The sequence below is a fragment of the Struthio camelus genome, chromosome 2, assembly GCF_040807025.1.
Source record: "Struthio camelus isolate bStrCam1 chromosome 2, bStrCam1.hap1, whole genome shotgun sequence".
In the NCBI taxonomy this organism is placed as follows: domain Eukaryota; kingdom Metazoa; phylum Chordata; class Aves; order Struthioniformes; family Struthionidae; genus Struthio; species Struthio camelus.
This window is the reverse complement of record NC_090943.1, coordinates 80,201,288-80,227,401: the sequence shown is the minus strand read 5'-3', so window position 1 is coordinate 80,227,401 and position 26,114 is coordinate 80,201,288. Positions and strand designations below refer to the sequence as shown.

The following is a 26,114-nucleotide window of genomic DNA, read 5'->3' as shown; positions in this document are numbered from 1 at the left end:
CATCGCATTATCTTAGCTTGTGTAGAAACTGTGGATCAATTAGCAATGCATTAGGATCCTAAACTGTGTGTGGTAAAATATTACAGAGAAAACACAACTGCTTTCATAAACAACTGTAACTAAAAGACAGTAGCCTTAACTTTGGGAACACACCAGGGAGGCACACTGAGTTTAACAGTTTCTAACTCCTCCTCCGTCCAGCCTTAGTTCCCCATACAATGGCATCCAGCCCAAGCTCCTCACACCATTGTGTGCATGTGCTTGGGAGAGCTGGAGGAGGGTAGTGGGCTGTCATCATTGTATCTTTTCTTTTTTAATTTTGCTTGCATTAGCAGTGGTGACAAATGAAATTTAGTGTTACGTTTTACCACAATGTTCCATCTTCAAAAAAAGCTGAAAAGACACACTAGGGAACTACAGGGTGGTCAGCTGCCCCTGAGACCCTGTGAAAATCATGAAACAAGTCCCCTTGGAGCACACTTTTGTAGGCACGTAAAGGAGAAAAAGGTGACTGGGAAGAGTCAGCATGGATTTACCAAGGGTAAATCATGCCTGGCTTACCCGGTTGTTTTTGCAGCAAGATGGAACGAATTTGTAGGCAAGGGGAGAGTAGTGGAAGTCATTTAGCTCAACTTTAGCAAGGTTTTTGACACTGCGTCTCATGATATTCATATATCTAAGTTAGGATACTGTGGTCTGAATGGGTGGACAACTAGATGTGTAAAAAGCTGATTGGGTGGTCAGACTCAGAGGGTGGTTGTTAATGGGTTGTACAAGCGGTAAGAAGAGGAGTATTGCAAGGGTCTACTGGCACCTCTCCTGTTTAACACCTCAGTCAATGACCAGAGGCAACAGAGTGCACTCTGTTAAGCATGTAGATGGTACCAAACTGGAGGGACCATTCGATTTGCTCGAGGGCAGGGTGGCCATCCAGAGGGACTGAGACAGGCTGGAGAACTGGGCCAACAAGAACCTCTCAAAATTCAACAAGTGCAAGTGCAAAGTCTCGAACCTGGGAAGGAGTAACCCCATGCAGGCTGAGGACTGACGGGCTAGGAGATGGCTCTGCTGAAAGGACCTTGGGGTTTTGGTAGACAGCAAGCTGAGCCAACAGCATGCCCTGGCAGCAAAGAAGGCCAACAGCATCCTGGACGATACTAACAGGAACGTAGCCGGTAAATTGAGAGAAGGGATTATCCCCATCTACTCAGCACACTTGAGACCTTCACACTTGAGAATACCACATCCAGTTTGGGTCCCTTATTGTAAGAAAGACGTAGATGAACTGGAGCAAGGTCAGCGGAGGGCCACCGAGACTGTCACGGGGCTAGAGCAACATGCCCTGTAAAGAGAGGCTGAGGGAACAGGGCTTGTTCACAATAGAGGGGAGAGGGCTTCAAGGGGGACCTTACAGCAGCCTGCAAGTACCTATAGGCAGGTCACAAAGAAGAACAGAACCAGGGTCTTCACAGTGGTGCATGGTGGGAGGACAGGGATAACAGGTAGAGAGGTTCGGATTGGATATAAGAAAAACCTTTTCACCCTGAGGACAGTCAAATAGTGGCTCAAATTGCCCAAGGAGGCTGAGCTATCTCCATCCTTAGAGACTTTTCAAGACTAGGCAGCAACCTGATCTGACGTCGTAGCTAGCCCTCCTTTGAGTAGCAAGTTGGACCTGCTGTCCCTTCCGACCAGAATTATCCTACAATTCTGCATGCAATATGGAAACCCATGGGGCTAAATTTCACGTTTACTGAACGCTGTGATAATAGATGGTATTCTACTACTTGGTGCCAAAAGGGAAGTGTGTTCAACTGTAAGACAAATACTGACAGTAAGCCTCTTACACCTCCTGGAATAAAGCAGGGTGGATCCAACCCATGTTGTATAAGAGGTACTCTGCATAACTTTTGCAGTTATAATTCATTGCAGCATTCTTACAAAAATGTCTTATTAAAATGAACCAGGCTGGTTCACTAGAAGGCTAGACATATAGATTGGATTGAACACAAATGAAGGCTCTGCAGTCTTTGATACCCGAAGCAAAATCCTCATTCTTTGAAGCAGGTGGGCAGTAGTTAAGAGAAAATTCTCTCTTCCTTTCTCTCACATTCAGGATAATGACCCTGCTAGTATCAAAAGGTATTTTAATTTCATTAAACCCGTAACAGAGACAATATTACTTTAGGAGAGAATGGGAGTGAGCAAACAAATGCATTAATATGCTGTGCCAACAGTCTTCATTTCCTCAACCTCTGCCAAGTCATCGTTCAGCTAGGACAATCTGATATGCTGGGATTTAACAGCCTCTGCTGGTATCAAAAATATATTTTACTACTTTGGAAGTGCATCTTAATCTTTCGCTGCACTGATTTCTAATGCAGAATGAAGTGATATATGAATTCTTGCACCTTTTACCTTGCTTTAAACAAGAACAGAGTTGTTGACTTTAGACAGGCAGAAATCCCTGAAAAATTTTCAGTGATTTAGAAAGGAAAGTCAAAGAAAAAATTCACGAAAGTTGTGAACTAAAAAAAAATCTCTAATAATAGATTAGCAGTAGAACAGCAGCCTAGAGTAAACTCAATTTTCTGACAGATTTTCAAGTTTAAAAAACTTTATTTTCTTCTTTATTAGAAAAAAAGGCAAAGAAAAATGGTGCTATATATGTCATATTTTCATTCCCTCTCCCTTTTCTCCCTTTTCTTTCTCCCTTTTATTTCTTCCTTTTAATTTAAATGCCTTCTTCACCCTCTGGTGTTGTCTGGTTAAAAAACTTTGCCAATAGCAAAAAGTCTTCAGGGCATTTTTCAGAAAACAGAATGCTTCAGCAAGAGCAAAATCTTGAGACAATATACTCCAACCAACCCTTATTTAAAAGGCTGTTACAGAATGCATTGATCTACTAGAATGAGTAAGACCATTCTTAGTTATGGGCTCTGGTTTGAGAATGTTCTGAAAACAGTTTCTGGTTGCTGGTTTTAGGGCTGTTCTTGGGAGTTCAGAAAATATGATATTTGCACTATCTCAAAAAAAACCCCAAAACCTGAAGACTACACTTAAAAAATGGCTTCATGCATAACTCCTCCATTTCCTCTTCAGTCTCAGCGAGCAGAGGATATGTCCTTTATGTCCTGAAGAGAAATGGCATCTGCCCGGTGGTGGATCTTGGTGACAGGGATTCATAGTTTAGCAATGATGAAATTAGGATATGGTTAACTTGTAAAGGGGGTCTGAGGGCTAGACAGAGGTTTATTCGTGGCTAAATTGTTTTCCACTGAAGAGTAGATGGGTCTCTGAACTGAAATTGAATTTTTATACAGTAAAGCCGTGGTGATCAGAGGCTTAAAGATGGCTTGAGTATGCTACAGCCCATTGTAAACTTTCATTTCCAAGAAAAAGTGGGTTTTTCCCATCTTTTAAAACCTCAATGCTGTAGGTCACAATGCGAAGACTATTGATAAAAATAGTTCTGATAAAAAAAAAACCTACAGCAATGGTTGTGAAGGAATGGAAGAGGTTCCACAAAGAGATTTCGAAAGGTATTTTTGAAAATACGAATGGATTTTTTTCCTGCAATTACCTTTTGCAGAGGCAGAAGGGGTAGCAGAGCTACACAAACATAATAACTTTCTGATGAAGCCTTGATGCTGTAGGTCATCATGCAGAGAGCAGTTGGGAGTAAGTTGATGGAAATTAGTGCAAGCTTTGATTCCTCTCTGCTGGTTATTGCAGTGCTATCTTTTTACTTTTGTTTAAGTAGTCAATATACCACGCTTTTTAGTATGAAACAACCCAAGGTATTAACAGCAACAAAAAAAGTACTGCATGTGGGTTTTTTGCTAAATAATTTGGGATGAAATACAGTCATTTTCCTGGCAGACTACGGGTTTTGATCAAAGGGCGCACTTTCCACTATTTATTGTGCATAATGTCGTGATACATGTAGTAAATTTGAAGCTCTGAACGTTAAAATTATATGCAAAAATGTATGCTTATATGCATTTCATACCTGGTAAAGAGAGCAGCAAATCTTAAATTGCCTGCAATTTTCCTAAGTGGGTGCCATTTCTTACCGGAGTGTCTCGGGAGTGGTGAGCTCATTGGAAGTAATTGGCAGATAATTTTTGTACAAAAAAAGCTATAGACCTTTCCTCTCGGTTTGAGAAGCACCTTTTTAGTCTGGAAACTGTGTAATATAAAAGCAGTAATAATAATGAACAAAATATCCGTGACTTGCGAAAGTGCTAGGTAGACTGTTTGTGTGTATCGGTGCTTTTGGGTTCAACAGCAGAGCAGGAGGGAGGATCACAGGGCGGATGGATAATGGGGCACAGACACTGTGGCAGGCAGCAGTCCCCTTTTAAAACTGTTCACTTTTTTAGCTGTTAGGTGTTGTAGCAGATAGCCTGGTTGCTTTGTTTCGTGGGCCTTTCCTTTGCAAAGGCATAATGTGTCTTTATACCCTGGTAAAGCAGCCTGGCAATGTTTTTAAAACTACTTCTCTGTAACTTCTTACCCTGCTGGCCTTTTAAAGTATCCTTTTTAGATAAAGACCTTTAGGACCTTGAAGGAACTTTTAAAGTATCTTTTAAAGAGGCTTGAAGCGAGCACGGTCCTCAGCTGCTCTGCTGTCTAGAAATGGTGCACGCTGGAAGACACCAGTCTTAACAGCCACACGATGATCTTGAACGGTTTTTTTCTTTTTTTCTCAAATTGAGCAGTAAATCATGAAAATTAATGACCTTATTCTCTACTCCCTTCACAGTGACCACTGCCACTGATAAAGGGAAACCTTAGCTTTGTACAATCTGAATGAATACATCGCTTATTTTATTAGTCTTTCCAGGAAACGTTTTGCTGCAAAGCTTAAAAAAAGTTGCATCACTTTGCCTTTAAGAGTCTAATGTTCGCCCTGGGATATCAACTAAGTACTGTTCTTCTTTGTTAGATAATAGTTTTAATATCCTAGCAGAGGGTATCAAGTGTAGTTTAATCTGTAGATCTTGTTACATGCTCCTGTCAGAATATCGGCGTTATTTTCCGTATGGAATACCTTTAAAAATAAGGGGGGATAGTCTAAACCGTAGCTATTGTAATTTAAACACAGGAAGGCTGATCTGCCACCGTCTTGTGTATTGTGTCAGCTGTGCTGGGCAAAATGGCTTTAAAATGTTACCGGATGAGAACAGTCATGTCTCAGGTCCAGTCTGAGTAGTTATAAATGGTAGTACAGGGCTCTGGAGAATCAAACCCAGAATTTTAAGTCTCCAGTAGCACTGATTTCCCTTGACTTTATCACTCGATGTAGAGATGTATTAGTCTGCAAGCTCCAATCATGCTGCTAAAGAGATTTCTTAATAAATGGATGGCACTAACTAGAGACATTAAATTATTCATTGACAGCAATTTATATGTGAGAACCATTGCTCTTTTTTCAGTTCACAAATTATCCACCACTTATAGTCTTTTATTGTTGTTATAATCAACCCATAAATAGGTTGTGATTGTGATTAGTTCGTTGCTGACATTTGCTCAGATAGTTTGTTCATATTTTAGAAGGCATGTTCATGAATCGATTGCTGCAAGTAGATAGCATTTGTAGGCTTTTTTGTCATGGGACGAATCTAAGTAGAAGACGTTTTTTCTGTTCGCAGACTACATTATGTCTTTGTAATTGCCAAAGAACATACAGTGTGTGAACTTCTGTGTCACCACTGAAAGTCAGAATACGTATGGAAGCGAGGCCAGTATGCTGGCTAGAAAGGGGAAGGATTTTGAAGTCACCGCCTTCCATTAAAAAGAGACAAGACCCTCTCGGTCAAAGTAACACTGAGCTTGCAAATCCTGCTTGACTACTTCATAAAGTTAGAATGGCCAAATAGCCTTTCCTTCTTACTTTCCAGTTTTTTAGGAACTATTGCCTCATCATCTTGGCTGGGAAACCAGACGTGCTAACCTATGCATTCATCTGTTATTTTCGGGCTGGCTAATTCTAGCACGCGGAATGTGAAGCTGAGAGTGAAAAAGATGTCTTAAGTGGTGGTTAGTGGTGTTCCTGCTTTCTTCAAAGCTAAGATCTTCGTGATCTCTTTTTTTTTTTTTTTTTTTTTTTTTGCCCCAGGTAGTGTGCACTTGTGCACTGACTTGGCGTTAATTTTGAAAACAGCTAGTAGAATTAGCATTATCTAACTCAGGGTGAAGTTTGACTTTTGAACCAACTATGAATTCCTGTTTTTCTTAACATTTATGATCTTCCTCATTCTGCAGCATTTCTCAATAAACCTCAGTAAATCCAGATGTTCATGACTAGGCAAATACAGGCAATGCTACTAGTAATCAGTGGGGATTTTTTCACAATAGTATTTGTGGATAATTGTTTTTCTTGTGTTTACCCAGCTCTGATCATAGGACGTGTCAGATTCTCATAAGCTACAGAAGTTCTCAATAAAGATACGCTTTACTTACTTTGTTCTGTGATTTGGAAGAATTGTCATAACGTAAGATGTTACTCCCAATACTGTGGCCTGTCTATGAAGAGTCATGTAACCTGCAGGCAGATTCACAAAAAGATAGATTAGGTTCCATATGCATTTTACTTTAACAGCTCATTGGATAGGAGTAATAAACAGCATTTGGAGCAGACTCTCCTACGGATTCATTCTTCTTCTTTTTAGTTGTTTTCTTTTATTATTTTATTTCTCATTCTGTGACTCTTGGAAATTTGGCTGTACAACTGCACGACTTCAGGAGGAATAGGAATGACCACAACCAACCTGGTGGTTAGATCACTTGTCTAGGAGAAAAAGAGATTTGAACCACCAGGCTGGGTGGGATATCCAGGTCATTGCCATACGCCCCAACTCCTGGACTGTTATATAAAAAGTGTAATATAATGTGATGATGTGTTGCATACTATGGCTCTTAATACTTTAATGGCATCGAATTGGGAGAAGAACATCATCTTGGGAAGGGATCCTGGGTTCATGTCTTGATCCCAACTTCGCTTCTATCTCTTGTCCATTTGCTCCTTAAGTTACATTATATAAAAAATGAATGGCAGCATCATCCTTCCTTCTCTCTTTCTGAGAAAAGTTGTGGCTGTGCTTCCTGGTGAAATTGCTGCTGAGATGCCTTGTTTTCAGTATGTAGGTACTGGATTTGGCTCATCCGGGGACTGAGGCGTAGAGGCACATACCGTGCAAACTGCAGATGGGCTTAAGGTAAAGAGGATGAGGATAGTCACTGAAACATTCAAGTCAGCTAAGGTGATGATTCCTCTAAATTGATGCAGTAGTCAGGTGCCTTTCTGACATTTCCAGTGAAAACAGCCACATATGGCTCAGTCAAGAAATTAGGCAGGATTTATTGTGGGTTATTATTTTAGAAGTAGTTTTCTCCACTTGTGCGTGTAACTGCTTTTTTGATCTGGGCGCTAGTGGATTTATCCAGTGGGGAAAAACGCTATCATGTTCATGGCATGCTTTAGGTGGTAGAAGATATTTATTGTTGTGGTGGCCCAATAGAAGGCAATAAAAAGTAATAGGAGCAATAAGCACTTCTTGTCCAGTCAGATCCAATCAGAGTTAATATTTGTCAACTTTGGGAGGCTGGCAGTGAGCCAGGGCCTGTAGTCTATAGCAGTATTATCCTTTGCGTACAGTGTGGCATTGGCCACTGGTGGGCTGTGCCAGGTAACAAGCCTTAAATCATAAGAGCCATTTCTTATTGCAATTAAATATCGACGTTTATTATCTACTCTACCACTTTAGATTGAGGTGGCACATTTCTTTAGAGATGCTCATCTCTACTATTTGAGAAGTCAAGTCCTGGCAATGATTAAACTTTTTAACAGGTCTCTCCTGGAAAGTGTTTTCTCTTCTTGCTGTCCACAGGTTTCCTGAAACTTCTGGAAATGTAGCCTCTTCTGAGTTGTTTCAGTGCAGGTTGCCTTCTTCAGTTCCAACCTTGTATTTCTTTTTCCTTTCAAAACCCAGGGGACCAACGTTACACATCGCTTGACAGAGGTAACGTTTCCTATTCTATACCATTGGAATTCACGTGACTTATGTCTGCTTTACCACAGGGCTTTAGGTGTTGGGTGTGCACCGTACTTTTTAGTTCAGTAAAGGTGTGATGTTGCCAACAAGCATAGGTGTAATTACAGTACTTTGTCAAATGCGCGTCGTTCTCTAGGATATTTGTTGCCCGCATGCAGCTCTTGAGGCTGGATCTGTTTGGTCATCATCTGCCTGACCTTAGGGAGTAAAATTTTTTCATGCTTGGGGGAATACAGCAGTGTTGCCAATTACACACCTCTCAACCACCAAAGAGAAATCCAATCCTGTGTCTGAATTTCACCCTAATTTGTCCTGATGTGCTTATCTCTGTAAGTACAAACCAGATAGCTCTGCTGTTTACGTACACCCAGCCACGCAAGCATGGTTGTGCGCTTTTTGCATAAATTTCTGTCAGTGCAGACTTTACTTTCCCGTGTAAAATGTGGCGCTTACTTTTCAAACAGAAATGTCAGGCTTTGTTTGGCTTTCTGAGCATGGGACTTGAGTCTAAACAAGAGCAATCCTTATAAACTTGTTTGTTGTGATAATATTGTGATTTAGATAAGAATTCGTATACAGTAGACCAATATATTTGAGACTTAAATATATATATTGGGATTCTTAGTAAAAATATCCTCATAGTAATTGCTGACAGACTGCTGTGCATATTGGTAGTATCTGTTTTTTTCAAACAGAGCAATTGCAATCAAAGGTACTGAATACGTACATTTTCCTTTGGCTGTAGGTTTGATGCATCAACATAATCTTGATATTGATTCTTTTTCTTTTGGAACCTGATATTGCTGAAATACTCCTTTTCTGAGCTGAAAGAATGTATCGTCTGTTTTTTTTTTCACTTTCCAAGTTGCTTCTGTCTGAGGTGACTGCATATCAAATGGTATATTATAAAGGCCTTCCTTGGGGACACTGGGTTTGTTTGCCATGACCCTTATAAACTTAGCATAGCTGAGTAACTTTATAGACGCAACTTGAAAAAATTAAATGCAAAATGAAGTTATTGACTGGTAAAATCAAAGGCTTTGTGCTTGATGTTGTCGTGGATTGTGCTTTTACTTCATATTGCCTACGTGAAATTTCCTGACACCTCCACAAGAACGAAGACGAGAAGGAGTGTGGGGTACTAGAGCTAAGCCTGAAATTGTTGTTGGTCACCTGCTGGTTTTACTCTGCCAAGTCCTAAGAAACAGCGTGTTGTTCCCCACTCAGTAAAGCCTTATGTAAAGATGTTATACTGTAGTTTTAACTGTGTCCACCCTGCTTGAGCAGCATTTCCTAAACCAATGTTAGTATCTAAAGTATTTGTTATGTGTTGGAAGAAGGTATACGTGGTGATATTTGGCATGGGGACACAATCAAGTAGCTCAAGCCCTCTTGGGTTTCAGCAGGTTTAAAGCCATCTCTTCTATTTCTTTGTCGAACGCTTAATGCACTAGGTAAGTGGCTACTCTGGACGTGGAGAAGCCTCTTGCTTCTCCTGACTGAAAGTGTTTTAACCTGCAGAAAGAGCGCAAGATTCATTTGGTCGGGGAGAAGGAGCACAGCTCTCCAGCCGGGTAGGTAGAGAATTCAACCAGAAAGGTTGGCCTTGGCCTTGGTTCCAGCCCCTGCTGGAGGGCCCATTGCAATATTTTTCCACTGCTTTTTTAAAAGTTAGCAGGCCTAAGTGCTCCCTGAAATTCCCTAAGGACATGAAAGGTGCCTATTGCTTGCAGGGTGTAAAAGTAAGGAGGAGGGGGTTGTTCACATACTCAGTACCTTGTTGCTCTCTTCCTCCTGCGCCCGCTCTTCAGTACTCTGTTCCTCCCTGTTGCATGTTAACGCAGCTGTCAGAGACACTGAGCTTTTTCTCGACCACAGCTGAGACATTTCTCTCTTCAGACCAACTATCTCCTGTACACCCAGTGGAGAGCAGGGTAACTGTCTCTGGTTTTCCTTTTGTCAGAAAATCGTGTCAGTGTGCAAGAAAACGGCATATCACAGCATGTTTGAAATCCTCAGTAGGAAAAGGACCTGTTAAATTATCTGCACTACGATGTTGTTATACCCACAGAAAAGGGTTCTACAAAAAACGAAGTTTTAAGTTTTACAGTTTTTCTCTTAAAAGGTCTTCCTATTCTGAATACCAGTTCACACATGAAATCTTGAGAGAGAGGGGGCGATTGAATCCAGATCTCGCAAATCTCCAAATTGATCCATAGAGTAATTTCTTTATTAAAACTGCCTTATACTTTTCTCATTGAAAAAGAGTGGAACGGGCTTGCAAGTAAAAGATCGGGCAAGCATACGGCTTAATAAAGACTTAGAATAACTGATGCTTTATAGCATATCAATAAAAGTAATGTAGTACAGATTGAAATGGTAGTTAGTAAGTGTGTTTAACTCTACTATAGCCTGCAAAGGAGCTGTAGCGGCTTTAATTTTTGTTTATAGGTATTCTGAAGTTATGTGTTACTGCTGAGTAAGTTCAGTGCATGAACTGTTATGGATGGATTCAGTTCCTCCAAATCGGACATAATTTTATAGAATTGTATCTTATCTCAGTCACGTCTTTGGCAAGCTGAAAATCTCATGTAAATGAGATTGAAAATGGAAGAGAAGTAGTAAGTAAAGGTGTGATAATGAGCATGATCCATGCAAAATATATTTATTCTGAGATTGTTGAAAGTACAGTATTTTCTTTGTCAGACTTGGGCAGAAACATCTGTTTCAAAGCTACAGAGGGTATAAATTTGCCACTGGTGTATGTGAGCTCCAATCTAGCAAGCTGAAAAAGGAGGTAATTTAGTTTGTTATTCATTCTTTGTGAAGGAAACAGTGCTAACTGATGTGGAAGACGAGGCACGTAATTTAGCATGTGCTGCTTAGCATTTTTTTTTTCTTTATATTTCTAGAAGAAGATCAAGTGGATGCAAAGAGGCACATTTCAGTTTTAGGGGTTAGCGGCTTCAGGCTTATAGACGCAGTCTTTCAAAAAAGGCACACTGCTGTGTTTTAGCTGCTGATTGCTTTGCATTTTAGTTTCAAATAAATCTGAATTTTCGTTCAGGACTTGAATTGCCTGTTTGTTTGAATGATTTTGAATCTGTCTGACTGGAGCTGTATTTCAATACCAATTCTCGAGCAGAGCCCCAAATAAGGCACGGAGGGATGGTACACAAGTTGCACTATTGTTTAAAATGTAATACTTGTTTGGTTCCCTGGAAACATTCTTAGTGGAACCCTTAATACTTTTTGCATAATACAATTAATACAATTTGCGTATTCTTAATACAGTTTGCATATTCCTCTTGTCCCACCAAGCACGTGTTTTTTGTTTGAAGAGAGCTTCTTGGCTGAGAAGAACGAGTATCTAGATCAGTGCTTTTTCACTCGGAAGAACCCTGTGGAGCAACAGTTCTAATTTGAGTGGGGAAAGGATAGGCCATAAATATTGCTTCCATAAAATAAATACATTTGAGGGTTGACATGTAGCTGTCTGAATCTCCGTCAGTTAGAGGTACAACTGAATTTCTCTTGGAATAGCCACAAGGGCATTAAGAGGATTTTCTTGCTAATCATTCCAGAAGATTTTCACAGATTATGGCTAAAATTGCACCTTTCAGTTTCTAAATATGAATTCAAATTATCTTTCCAACTTAAAAACCTGGGGACCTGTAATGGACCGTTATACCTCCTTGTTGACAGGCACTATCAACAATGTGCCTTATTTTAGCTTTAATTCAAGTCAATCTCCAGTACTGTGAAGCTCATTAATGCATTAATGTTTACTTGAAATATAATAGGAAAGAGGGAATAAGAAGGAGTTCGAGCCAAAGATAATGAAGATAAATCTAAAATACTGCAAGTTTTTGCTTTTTATGGACTGTCTTTCAAAACTGCTTTTGTTAAAACTGAGACCTGAAGAAACAGATTACATAAATACTAGGTTTTTTTTTTTTTTTAACCTAGCAAAGAATATTTTCATGTAGGACTTTATTTTCAAGTGCTGCTTGCAGTACTTTCTTCAAAGAAAAAGCCAAATTCTTCCTGTCTCTGCTGATAGTGAGTTAACTAAATACTCTCTGTACTTTGTTACACACTACAGAGTGTATGGTATAGCTGTTTTTAAATAATTTGCGTGTAGCTTTTACTAAAATGTATAAAAATGATACGCACACTATTTTAACACTTCCTTTTTCTTTTGAATTGTCAAGACACCAGGGAACTGAATCTTAAGTGTAAGGATGCCGTGAACAGTGAATAGTATGACAAGATACAGGAAAGTTAGCTTAATTAGTTTTAAAGTTGATTTTCCTTATGTTTGGGAGTCTTTCTTTCCCTGCTCATTGTTGTTGACTTTTTTCTTTCTACTAAAAGCATTTGCAGATGAACAATAACTATATTTTTGCTTGGACTTCTCCAGAAACTTTCAAGCTATGAAAATCTCTGCTCCAGTTTGACCTGAGGTTCTTAGATTTGTGTTACTTTCTACAAATACTAGGAGTAAATAAACAACCTCTGAAATCCAAAGCCCTTTGAAATTTGCCATAGAAAGAAAGAGAATAATTAGATTTAAAGTCTGAGATCATAAAAAAAATCCTTCTGATTTTGTTTCTGGAGCAGACCTAGAACTAGAAAGGATCTGTTTTTTTATTTACTTCTTGTGGGGCCAGAAACTCCGAGAACAAAACATTTTCACTGTTCTGTGCTAAGGTCTCACATGAACAAGCTGGAAAATTTCTCAAGCCCCAGAATTTAACTTTTATCTAACATCACTTGTTCACACATCGTAGAGTCCAATTTCATGGGATGCTCTGCTGATGCTGTAATGATCCAGCTATAAATATGGTTTACTTGGTATATTATGTAGACCTATAAGGTGTTTTGCATTTTTTGAACTACAAAAAGCAAGCAGGGAATCAGGTCTGAGAACTTCAGGTAGGCCAAAAATCAGATGTCCATGAGCAAATGGTTTGGGAGTACTCCAGGTTGCTTGCGGTGTAGTTCTCCAGCCCAACAGAAGGCAGTCTCCTGCAGTGGAGTAAGGAAAACTAAGACACTTGAGAAAGGGAGAGCTTGAGATTTCCCAGCTCTTTCCTGTGAATAAAGATTGTGGAGAGAGTAAAAGATGTTTTATTTAGCCTATCTAGTGTTTAAAAATAAATCTCTGTATGAATAGGGCAGAATGTAACAGCTTACAATGTTTTGCAGGAAATTGCAAGAAAAAACTCTATTTTTTTTGTTTTTCCAGCTACAACATTTGTCAGAAGCTTTTGTTTTACAATTATGTTATTTCCTTTGTAATAAATGTGCTTTATATCTGTGTTTCTGTTAATATCTGCCGTTGTCTTGTTACCATCTCTATCATGATAATGAGCTATAATAGCAAGGTCATAGCAGTGGTTTATTGTTGAAATTCTTCCTACGTTTATCATAGTTTTTATTCTTTTTCATGGCTGCAAGACTGAACATGTTCAGATTTCTAATCTCCATTTTTCATTGACTGGAAGCTGGTTGAAGAATAAACTCGTGTATATTTTATTATACTGAAAAGTATTTTAGAAGTAGAGAAAAAGAACAAAATACTAGGACACTGGCCAAATTATTCAAACGATGGTTTGGTGGCAAATGGAGATGCAAGATATCAACATGTAGGAGCAGCTCTGAAACCAAAGATTTCCAATTTGGAATTCATGCTTTGATGAAGCCTCAGAATTCACTGTTCAATTTTTGACTTCATGGTTGTTTTTGTTCTCCCAAAGATAGGATTAAAATTAATCAGTACGCATTTAAAAATATGATTTTTATTTTTTAACAATGCAACTCTCCAAATAAAGATGGTAATTTTAAAGTCAATCTATTTTTTTTTGATTTCTGTATCATCATATCTTGTAAAGGTAGTACATTTAACAAGAATATATTGTTCAATGTTAAAGCGAAAGGTGTTGAAGCTCAGTCTTTTGCTTGTCCTTTCAGCTATAGCGTAATAAAACCTATTTCCGTGAATCAAGTGTACATCAGAAACCTGGAGGTAACAGACAGATTAAGTAACAGGGAATGATTGCAAACTCTTTATCTCCTAAACATACCCTTACTTTAAACTAAATTCTACTCCACCCCCATATTGGAAAGCAGATTGTAACAATGACTTAAATTATCCATATACTAGTGATGAGTTAAACTAATTGTAAAAGTGTTTTTAAAAAGAGCAACAAATTTTAAATCCTCTTACATTGTGCTTGGACCATACGTATCTCTCTTGACATTACACAGATTGCTAAATTTTAAGTCCGGGGCTTCTGCTTTGGTGCCTCAGCCAGCTGCTGCATTAGCTGCTCCTGAGCCTTTTTTGCCATGATGAGCATGTAAGCTATGATGCTATCTAGTAGTCTCTCGTTTTCTCATACTCTCTAATGTTCTCCGGGGAATAATTTTCTCCTGTTAAACAAATGCATGTTCTCTCTTGTGATAGGTTTTTCTTTCAGTTCCTGCAGTGAAGGAAGGCAAATACTGTTGATGTGTTTTTTCTGAGAGACAGAATGCTTATTGACCGCCGTGCACTTTCTTTCCTTTTGTCCCATTTTGCATGTTCTGCATGTCAGTTTTTTGTTTGGTATCTCAATTCGTTTGTCTGAAAGAACTCTACCTTAACGACTGTATTACTATCCTTTTTTTTTTCTATTTGAATGCTGTAGAATACACATTTTATATGATGAATATAGACACTACTTTTTTTTTTTTTTAAACATTTACAGGTTTAACACTAACACATTTTTCTTTCGTTTCAACACTGATTTATTGCTTGAATGCATTCATTTCCCACTGACAAAATACTTTGAATCCAGCAAATAATATGCAAAGAACAGCATATAATAAACAAAATCAAATCAATTAGTTAATAAATGCCATTTTCAAAAGCGTATATCAAATTATGCCCCTTGAAAACCCATGTAATCTGTATTTGTTTCAAATATCCTTCTGTTAATTTAAAATTTTTGTTTAAAACAACAAATCTGATTTTTATGTTAACAGATAGGTATAAATGAGGAAAATGAGGCTGTTTTCAGATAGAATGCATAGAATAGTGTATTTCTTGCATAGATGGTACCTTACCCAGGCTCAATTAAAAATATAACTTGAAGTGCTAAGTACAGCTTTAGCATCCAATTTCTGTGTCCTCTGTTGACTGCCGCTTTCCTTCATATTGACCATATTTTTCCATCTGTTAAATTATAGTGGTGTGCATCTGGATAAACTGGACATCTTAATTTTCTAAACAATATTTTCCAAGAATACTATATAAATCTCCTAATAAGCCCTTATTTACAGTTTCTCTAACATGGATTGTTCTCAGTTTATAACTTACAGTGCATTTTGCTGGTTCTTGACTTTTTCTTGCTATATGCAAGCAGTGGGATTTCAGATCTGTAAAAGAAACTCACAGTGATGAGGAAGTACAGGAATACATGTAAAGTCACAAATACAGGCACACAACTGGCCTGAGAATATATCTGACACTAATTTACATGTTTATTTTGCTGGCGGTTCATACAGTTTAGAAGGCTTTAGATCTCCTGACCCCATCCCTGCATGTTCAGACATCATCTCTGTATGCCTCCTGGGCTACCTGATCCTGCTTCCACCTCCTGCACGCTTCCTTTTTTTATGTTTGAGCGTAGTCAGGAGCTCCTCCTTCATCTATGCAGGCCTCCTGCTGCCTTTGCGTCATGTTCTGCTTGTTGGAATGGACCATTCTTGGGCTTGGAGGAGGTGATCCTTGAACGTCACCCAGCTCTCTTGGATGCCTCTTCTCTCCAGGGCAGTATCCCATGGGATTCTTCCAAACAGGTCCCTGAACTGGTCGAAGTTTGCTCTCCTGAAATCCAGGGCTGTGATCCTGCTTTTTGCGCTGCTCCCTCCTTGCAGGATCCTGAACTTGTGATCGCTGCAGCCAAGATTGCCCCCGACTTTCACATCCCTGATCAGTTCTTCCTCATCTGTAAGTATGAGGTCCAGCAGACCTTTATTGGCTCCTTGATCACCTGAGTAAGGAGGTTGTCATCAATGCACTCCTGAAACCTCCTGCATTGCTTGTGCCCTGCTGTGTTGTCCCTCCAGCAGATATCAGGGTGGTTAAAGTCCCCCATGAGGACCAGGGCCTGTGAATGTGAAGCTTCTTCTAATTGTCTGAGTACTATATTGCATATTGCAATAAATATTTAATTAGGTTTTGTCTCAGCATCAAAAATGGCAAGACTTAAAACTGAAAATGTTTCCCCCCCTAGAAAGGAGTAGGTAGAATTTTTTCCTGTCTTTTAAAGAAGTAAAAAATATACACTTCTATACTGCCCCATGTCTGATGATTTGAAGAATATAGTTTTACTTGAAGAATACAGCTGACTTTTATAAATATAATAGCTCATATAAATGTTTATTCCTTTCCATAGTGAGAAGTTGCTACAGCTTCTTTAAGTATCTTTATTTCTTGTAGGGACCTGGAAAACTGGCAGGGTTATTAATTTGTTGCTTTTAACAATTGTTTTGTGAGTTCGTTTTCTCTTGTCCTTTGCGACTGTCACCAAAAGTCACTAAATGTAATAATGATTTCAACAACACTCTTGTTGTAGTGCAATGTTCTCTATTGCTGGCTGTTTTTATACCATTTACATCTTAAACTTTTCAGTTTTAGAGATCATCGTTCTCTGATTTTGTACCACTATCGTTTTGTTCATTATGGACTGTGTAGTCTCCGAGCTTGTTCTCTACAGCCTCATCTCAGGTTTTCAATTCGGTTCTTAATGGTCTCCAGAGCATTAGAGAGTAATATTTCAGCTATAATTTTTCTTTCTTTATCATCTTCATTCACAATGATTAGATTTCTAACATGCAGTTCCTGCTTTTGCACATCTCTTTAAAAGTATTGCAGTACAAATTGAAAGACTACCTAATTTGCTCGGTCTGGCCAATGTCATTATCTTTTACTACTTCTGTATATACTCAGTCATTCTTAGTGGAAACCAACGCTGTCAAGCGTCTGGATCTGTTCCAGCAAGTCTTGCTCGCTCTCAGGATACGAAGAAGCCATTCATTCAGAGTCTTAAATAGCTGTTGGACTCACCATTGACATTTGTGATGAAATTGGAGCTTCCACTATAACCATGACAATAAAGTTAGATCCATTAGGAAGGTCTGTGTTTACTATTCTTCTTTCACTGGAGCTATTCCTTGGCAGAAGCGGACAGGCATTGTGATTATAAAGTAAATATTCATTTCGTTTTGACGGGTCTGAAAAACTCAGTGCTCGAGAACTGTATTTGAGACTCATCTGTTTCCCTACTTCTCTTTTTATTGTTCTTTACGACTGTGACATGAACAGGGCTGAACAGACCACACTTTTGAGGATGGAACTGATAAATGTTCTTTGGCAGAGGATGGATGCATAATATTGCACACATTGTGACAGAATTGGAAACACTGGAGCAGAGTACCTGGCTTTGATTTGGAAAGTACTTTTGAAAGTAATGGTTTAGTTTAGTCGAGTATAGTTGGAGGAGGCTGATAACTACATACCCTGGCTAGGCATCATAGTCTCATGAGCAAAGCCAACAATACAGGTAATCTGTGTCTCTCAGAGTTCCAGAATAAAAACAGATCCTCACAATAACTTTCACTCTCAGATGACCCATGCAAAATCAGAGGCATAAGCAGGAGGAATTTAAAGGAGATAAGATATGGAAGATCAGAAGGAGGGGAGTCTGCTGAGGCAGAGGTAGATCTCGGGTAAGATTTTGCTCCTTTTTACTCTATGACCCACATTGCTCCTGAAGTGCAGTATTTCTTTCGGAGAACCTGTGGGTTCTCTGGCACTGCTACTTCACTTAAAGCCCAGTCATTTATGAATTTCAACATTATCTTTATAATTACTGATTGATTAGGAGACGAGAGGGGAAAGGAATGATTTGGGAGATGCTGAAAGAAAGCAAGAGGATGTTGTGCTCTCCCTTCCAGTGCTGCTCCAGGTCTTAAGGTTGACTCTTGCTTCTTGAGTTCTCCTTCTGAAGGAGTGCTATGTTCGTGGTGGGGGTTTCCTCACCTGCAGTTTTGGGGTCTCTTTGGGGCTATTATTGCGCGTTTTCCTATACCAGCCTGCCCCCTTCTCCCCGCTTCCCAGGCACAGCCTGGACACTGCATGCCGCGCTTGTGCAGCCCAGGCACCCCCGGCGGGCAGCTGTTTGTCCTGCAGTGACCACTTAAATGCATCCCCAGGGCAAAGCTAACCCAGGTGAGGCAATAGGCACTTGGCCACAGGGCAATTGCTGCCACACACACACACAAAAAAAAAAAAAAAAAAAACAGCCCAGGCCAAGGCAGACCCAGACACGTCCTGAGATCCTGCACTGTCAGGTCTGTACCAAGCCCCTGGCCTTGTACTAGTAATGGCAAAGTTGTATTTAATGGGCTGCAGAACAAAGTATCCCAAACCTTAGTCTTGTAAGTGTTTCCTAATCACAGAAGATGTTTCATTCTTTCTAGACTTTGCATGAGTAAGAGTATAACGGTTTGCAGTGTTAGGTCTTTCATATTTACTCTTGCTGGCACACAGAAAATTGCATAATGCTGTTTTGGTCAGACAATTAGCTATAATACTTACCAGGGTGAGATTATGGTCCTTTGTGTTCAGAACAAATGTTCTTTGATATTTTTAAATCATTGGAAAACTTTAAGTGAGCAAAACAGAAGTCTCTTCAGTGGTCTGACGCTGGTTTGCAGTTCTTAACTATCTTTACTTAGGAATCACCCTAAGAATAGAGGAGCAAAACCAGAAAAGGTGGGACTTCTCAGAAGTCAAAATCCAGACTGGTAAGAGGCGAAGCATCCATATTTTAGTGTTATATTCACTTAGACTCAACTTTTAAGACACGTACATATTCTTGCATATTCAATAGATATTTAAAACCCAGAGTTTTTAACACTCTCAATTTAAAAACAGACTTAGGCAATAATGGACTTTATTTTCCTGTTGACTACTTTAAACATAGTGAAGGGCACTACAGTCTGCTGTGAAGTTTGTCCTGCATTAATAAACTTCTTTTTTTTACTGTATTATGTTACATAGAAAACTTTAATAGTTGTTTTCAGGTTCTTTTCATTACACTCTTTTCATTACACTCTAGGAAACTCCAATTAAAGCCTCACAATTTAAGCTTCTTAGAAAACATCCAGAATGGGAGGAAGATGGTTCACTAAATGACACTGAATAGATAGAATTACTAGTATGAATTTTGGTAACTGATTTTCCTCTTGCCTTTGCAGACTATGGCACTATTAAAAAAGTACTTGCCCCAACGAACCAGACGTCAAGCAGCTGCCTGCTGGAGGAAATTGAACTCTTGCCAGCGAGTCAGAGAGAACCCATCAGGAGTCTCCAGATCCAGCACAGCCAGAGTGTCCTGTTTGTGGGCCTTCAGGAGCACGTGATTAAGGTCCCCCTGAAGAGATGTCTCTTCTACAAAACATACAGGTATGAAAGATCACCGAGTTTGGTTTGATGGGAGAAAAATGCATGTGGGGGTTGGCAGGAAAAGTGGAAGGGAAAAGTGGTTGCAAGTAGGAGTCCATATTAATTACCTCACCATGGCTGTGGCTCTTTGTGTACACTACTTAGCCGAACAGTCTCTGGGGACTTCTTGTAGTAAGCTAGTTTGCTAGCACTAGATGAGACTCCCAAGAAATTGTATTGATATTTAAATGCCAGCATACAGAATTTATAATTGCACAGATGAAACAGAAAGGAATGGTTTATATTGCAAATAAAAATCTGGTAATGTGCAACATAGCTACTGATGTAATATATTTAAAGCTTAAAATTAAAGGATAAATTTAAGGTGTTTTCAGGTGATCGGCCCTGGAAAGCTAGATGGACTAGGGGAACAGTTATTTACAAGCACTTTTCGCTTATACTGTCTTATATAGAAGTACGGAGCTTTCTCTGCTTTAAAAAAAAGTTGATTGTTCCCTATTCTCTTCTACTAAAATAGTAGTGATAGGAGACTCAAAGCCCCACTGAAGGTCATGCAAAGCTCACTTTAAGGAAAAGTTGTAGGCAAGTCTCTATGTCAATCTTGTGATTGATTTAGTGTCCATCATAAGGACAAGGTTGAGCCGTCTTTGATGTAGCCAGTTGAAACAGGATATTTGATGATAGCATAGTCCTTTTTGGTTTGTTTTCTCCTTTTGGTTATGTGAAGGGCATGTATTTCGAGGGGGAGGGCGCACGTCTGTATGTCTGAAGAAAGAAAAAAATCTAACGACGTTTTTCTCTCTTCCCTTGAATATGAGATGATTATGCCATTCTGGTTGTACTAGACGTTGAACATGTTTTCATAAATGCATCTGTTTATTTCAGAAAGGGAAGACAGGCTGCTGTCCCTTATTTTCATATGGACTGTGTACACGATAGGAATGATAAAACCAGAGAGCTTGATAACTTAGTGTCCCATATTAGCACCAAACCTGCATCCCACTTGAAACAGCTCCAGGCTGGATCCCTATTCAGTGCACTTCGGTGCATATGGTATTAGTGAGGTGTGAACCCAGAAATCCAGAGTTCAGCTCTCCGGAACAGCTCTCTGCTGAGCTGTTGTCTGTGTGGTGGCATCACAAGTTCCTTAGCACCAGGGTTTCTGTCAGGAGAGTTCCCGAAACACTTCAATGCTTCGCTGATTGCATGGGCAGAGCGTGTGTCCCCTAGTACCGGTGAACTGCTATTTCAAATCCTAAACCCTGTTCATAGCTGCAGGCTAGGCATTCCTGTCCCAGTTTGAGCAGGGGAGGCATACTGACTGGTTTTAAGAACTTAAGATGTTCAGTCTTGTACCAAAACGGAGAGAGGAGGAAAAAGTGGTGCTGTCCCCAGTTTACCGAGCAGAACAGCGGTTAAATGCCCCATATCCTGGTGGGTGCTCCAGTGCTGATGTATTCCTCTGCCCAGAGGAATTTGAATTCCCATCCCCCATCAGCATGACTTACTCAAAGGAGATAAATGATTCTTAATGGGGATTCTCAGTCATTTCTTTCGTAGTCAATATCACTTTGCTTGGAATAACTAAGTGTTCATTGCACACCGGAAGGATTACCATCCTTGCTTTCTTCCTTGTAAAAAACATTCATCAACTCTCTCTTCTTCTGTCTCTGTTGTGTGAGGAAGGAGAGGATTTATACCTATGATCTTAATCTTTCTCTCACCTGTCACTTACTTTTGGCTTGATGAGCTTGTTCTGGCTTATCGTGCTGGATTTGGAGAGTATTTGGTTCTGTACATGTGGAGAGAATGTCGGTACTTTACTCGGGGCTATGAATTTCACTAGGTAGTAAAAACCTAATCTGGAACTTAGTCACTCACTACTCGAATTCTTGTTATCTCTTGCCAACTGCTGCTTCTGTACTATAGCAAGGGGTAATTAGAGGAAAACCTTATCTAGGGGAAAAGATACTGATGTGCAGTACCTTGGAGCATTGTGGTTCTGTGTTTTTTGATTATTTTAATTTTATCTACTCAAATTTATCATACTTAGGACTGCATAACTGTACCAAGGCTATACTCTGAACTTCCATCAATAATAACTGAAGTTTCTTCTGCAGATCAAGGGCAGTGTCAAGTCTGTAATATCTACTTCACATAATTTTTGAGAAATAGAGCGTGCTTGGGTATAAATAACAGCCTTAAAATAAACCCAAAAGTCGGAAGCAGTACCAGCTTATCTGTTCTGTTTTTCTATGTCAATGGCAGACGGCTCAGAGTCTAACCTTTTCTAATCTTTTTGCTTTGTTTTATTGCAGAAGTTCCAGACAATGTGATTTCAGTCCTTCTGTTAGGCAGACTCTTCTACAACCCAATATCTCAATGTCAAGATAAATTTCTTGAGTTTGTCTAGTTTTTCCTTATATAAATATAAAAATAATTTTATTTCGTTATTCCTTGTTTTATCTTCATGTGCCAGCGTCTAAAGCATGTTATCATCACTTTTCTTAGTAGTTTATTACGTCCCTTTAATTGTCACCCTGATGTGCTGCACGTATTTAGGTCATTAGTATTTCCTGGTGAGTCTGTTCCTCGGGCACGTAACTTGTGGTAGATACTCAGGTTGACGGTTGCCTCCGACAGCCCTTCTCGGTGGTTCAAGCCCTGCTCCACCAGCTCAGGGCTCCACAAAACCCCTGCCTTTTTCCTTGGGTGGGTTTTTTGCCCCCACGGTCACTGTTACCAAAGGCCCTTGAAAATACTGTTTTACGTTTGGAGATGGATTTGGTTTTTTTTTTTCTCTTTTCTGCTGCTCCGAATGCAGTTCACTGTATCTGTTAACGCTGTGGCATGTGAGGCAGAGCCCGTCCGCGCGCCCGTGGTCAGGGTTGTAGTCAGCACCTCCCCGTAGGCCGCAAAACCCTTCCGTTCCCTGTTCGTGACTTGCCGCGCTACTGGTTGGGGCCGACAGTTTCCCTGGCGGGTGTCTCCCTGCGAGTTCTGCCGGTGGCTGAACAGTTTTGAACATCCTGCTGTGATGCTGCTGTTTTCAGGAATGAGCTAGAAGAAAAGTTTGCCTTAGGTGAATTATTACCAACAGCTGGCCGGAAAGCCTGAGCTTTTTGTGCTCCAGAGCAGACGCTCTCAAATCAGCAGATCGGTTGCCCTAGTTTGCCTCTCCTTGCAGACGTCCCTGCCCATTTGACATGGTGTTGTTATTACCTGGGTGTTGCAGTTCGCAGGTGCTTAGCATAGTTTTACTAAAGACCAGCAACATTACTTGCTGGAGAAACTGTTTTCGGTAAGCATTCCTCAGCTCCCCGCACTTCTTCAGAGTTGGGTAGGCCAAGCGTAAAGTACAGCTAACTTTTGTACAGCTAATTAACCATTACGGGGAGGCGGTAAAATGATTATCGCAGCCTATTAAAATCTGTAAAAGTGCAGTGTTTGCTATCGACTTTCAGGGCTTTATGTATTTGTAATAAGGAATAAGAGGTAAGGGGTAAGGACTCGGTCCCCTAAAACAAAAGAACCAGTAATCTCTCTTCTATTGGCAGCTGTAGCCAAATTCGGTGGATTTATTAATGTCATAATTTTTACTGAATTTTTCCAGTGTATCGGTACTAGAAGTAGGGACAATGGAAGATTGTATCACGTGTTCTACGTAGCCTTGTCAGGCAGATCGTCAGGGATTGTTATTCTTGATGGAAGATATGCTTCATGCACTTAAAAGGCTCAAAAACTAATCTTAATTTGAAGTTATGTCTAAATAAATAAATAATGCTATCTGCTGAAAGCTTTACAAACAGTGACTTCTCTGGTGTAAAAAAAAAAAAAAATCTTTGAGGGAATTTTAAAGTAATGTTTTTACATTATATATTTAAAATATTATTGGATTGCATGATTGTTTCACTAATTAAGGTTTTCGTTGCTAATCTGTGATAACCCTGAGTTTTCGTTCTCCATTTTACTCCAGCATATTTATTTTGGCTTCTTTGTTAGCCGTCAGCTAAGCAGTATGTACACAGGCAAAAGAAAACTGTAGCAGCACAGTACTGAAATGGGTGTCTAGGTAAACTAGTAGGTTAAAATAGTTCTTGCAAATTTGGTTACGGTTTATTTTATTCCTAGAACTCCAGCAAAATTATTGAATTAAGTATTTCACACTTGCATTCCTTCATTTTGTCTTAGCTATAAGAGCTGCTTCCTCAGCAGTACGCTGGCACTGACTGTGAGCCTGTTTTCCTGGTACTAAAACACTGTCGCTATCATTACATAGCATAATAGTTATTCAAATGCACTATTAGTATACAGGTTGGCGATCAGTATTGTGTTCTATACTAATGTTTCTAGAAGAGCTTGCCTACACATGGAAATTAATTGAAATGGCTATTATGAGGTAATCATTCCGTAACAGTTATTTTTGGATAGCCAAGTGGATTTCCTTATTTCCAAATAGGTAAGCCTTTTCCAGTTTAAATCGTAAAAATGCACTGAATATGAGAACCAGAATAATGGTTCTCATAAATTTCCCAAACTGGGGTAAACGATAATCTTGCCTACAAGATTAGATTATGAACATGTTTTTTAAATTCAGTCTTTTCTTGCATGTTAGATACACTGAAAAAAAAAACCTTCAATTGGTGTGAACTTACACAAGCACCTGTAAAATCAACAAAACTATGAAATGAATAAGAACTGGCAGTCTTCCTCATTCGGCGGTTCTACTGAAGACGGAATCAATCCAAGCTATATAAATCTGAGGTTGAACTATATTTTGTGTTTCCTCTGTGAGAAGTGAGAACCAAGGTTTTTGCAGGAAGCATCTTTGTCCTTCCGGCCTACGATATGCATCAGAGACGAACTGGGCATTCACATTTTGCTGCACCTGAAATATTTTGCCAAAACTCTTTAATATGGCCAAACCATTTGTGTAATCTGTACATGCATGTATTTTCCTGTAAGCCCGTGTTTCTGGCAAACAAGAAGGAATTTTAATAAACAGATAGAATTTTACAGACTGTTCAAAATATATTTATTGCAGTAGGCTTGTGAGGACAAAGGAAAGTGTCTTTTCCTCAAAGTCCTGAGAAAGGCAGATGGACTTTACGTATCTTGATTCAGATTTTATTAGCAGATATTATTTTAAGGAAAGATGTGACCTTAGAAAGAAAAGTATAATATAGGCTTGTGGTTTTCATATATTATGATTTTTTTGCTTTAAACAATACCAAAAGATGATGTCTAAGTTTAGGGTATATTAAATTCAATGTTGTTACTGGTAAATTTGTTTTGAAAATCACTTGACATATTTAAAGCAACCCATTTTCCAAGAGATCATTTCACTAATTGTTTGACACTTGTTGAGTAATTTCTCTGAAAACAGAAGTTAAAGGGACCAGGTGGTGAAAAATATGAGCAAATCTGGAAGGTTTTTATTTTAAAATAATTTAAGGTGTCGTATGCAGGATTGCTGCCCAGACAGGCCAGCACATACCCTGTGCATTTCAGCTTGTAGTGCTCTGCATTACATACCAGTTGTTTTCTCATGAGAATTACATAGCTTTACAGAAAATTAGCATCCAAGCTGGGACTCCACTCATTGGTCTGAATGTAGGAGAGAGAGAGAGCGCCTTCTTGATGTGACTGTATGAACTGTGGCCAGGATTCCAGGAAGGGGTTTTAGATGCTACAGTGCTGGGAACCCAAACTGAATGTCTTTGAAGGCCATCTGTTTCCAGGCCAGTAGAAGTATATGCAATTGCTTTTGGAATGAGCTGCCTGTTAATCTGGTTAGGACTTTTAAAGAGTGAACTTGTACATCCCAAATCTGGGCCTCTTATCTTCATAACTGAGGGTTCTTATTCTAGTATAAAGTTCAGCTCCAAATTTTACTTTTAAAAGAAAGTAGGTCACAGCTGACTGAAAGGATATGGAAGCTGTGTACCCTGTTTACCTCTACGTTTCTGCCTGCTAAAGATGGACAGGTCTTTTAAAGACGTAGGGATGCCGTATGGAAACAAATGTGTCCCAGACTGGACAAGCACTATTGTTGCTATTCTGGTCCAGGAAAAGGGGTGATAGCTCTCCGGTGAAGGAATGCATAGGAGGTAGCTGTGGGGGGTCTGGAAGAAGGAGGAGAGGAAGGGTTATGTTAGGGAGGGGTTTTGGATGCCAAAACCTCTGCTTGCATCGATTACAGCGCAAGTATGTGAAACAAGTAAAGTTCTCTTCCTCTTGACCAAATCTCTGTTTTCTGTTAGCTGTCATGAAGGAGACAAGTGAGAACCGCAGGCCATACTTAACTATTAGCATTTTGTGCAGATTCTTAGCTGTTTGTATGTAGATGTATCCGTATAGTAGTCAAGCATAGTAGACTTAATCAGCCTGGTATCTAAATTGTTGTAGGCAAGAAGAATGCAGAAATATAGCATATTGGCAAGTTCTGATGTTAACAAGGCATAGCAAATATCCCATCCACTTAAACTGTGTCACAGTCACTCTAATGATGTTTCAAACATAGACGCTCTGTC

The 26,114-nt window shown here is 39.4% G+C and overlaps 1 protein-coding gene across 31 annotated transcripts in view; it reads left to right on the top strand.

Moving 5' to 3' along the window:
* SEMA5A (semaphorin 5A) overlaps window positions 1-26,114 on the top strand; it is a 315,141-nt gene that overhangs the window by 197,735 nt on the left and 91,292 nt on the right. For all 31 annotated transcript variants that reach the window (XM_068931379.1, XM_009665155.2, XM_068931382.1 and 28 more), the window contains one exon: window positions 19,374-19,581. In XM_068931379.1, coding sequence (XP_068787480.1) covers window positions 19,374-19,581 — 208 coding nt within the window. The remainder of the gene's footprint in view (window positions 1-19,373; window positions 19,582-26,114) is intronic.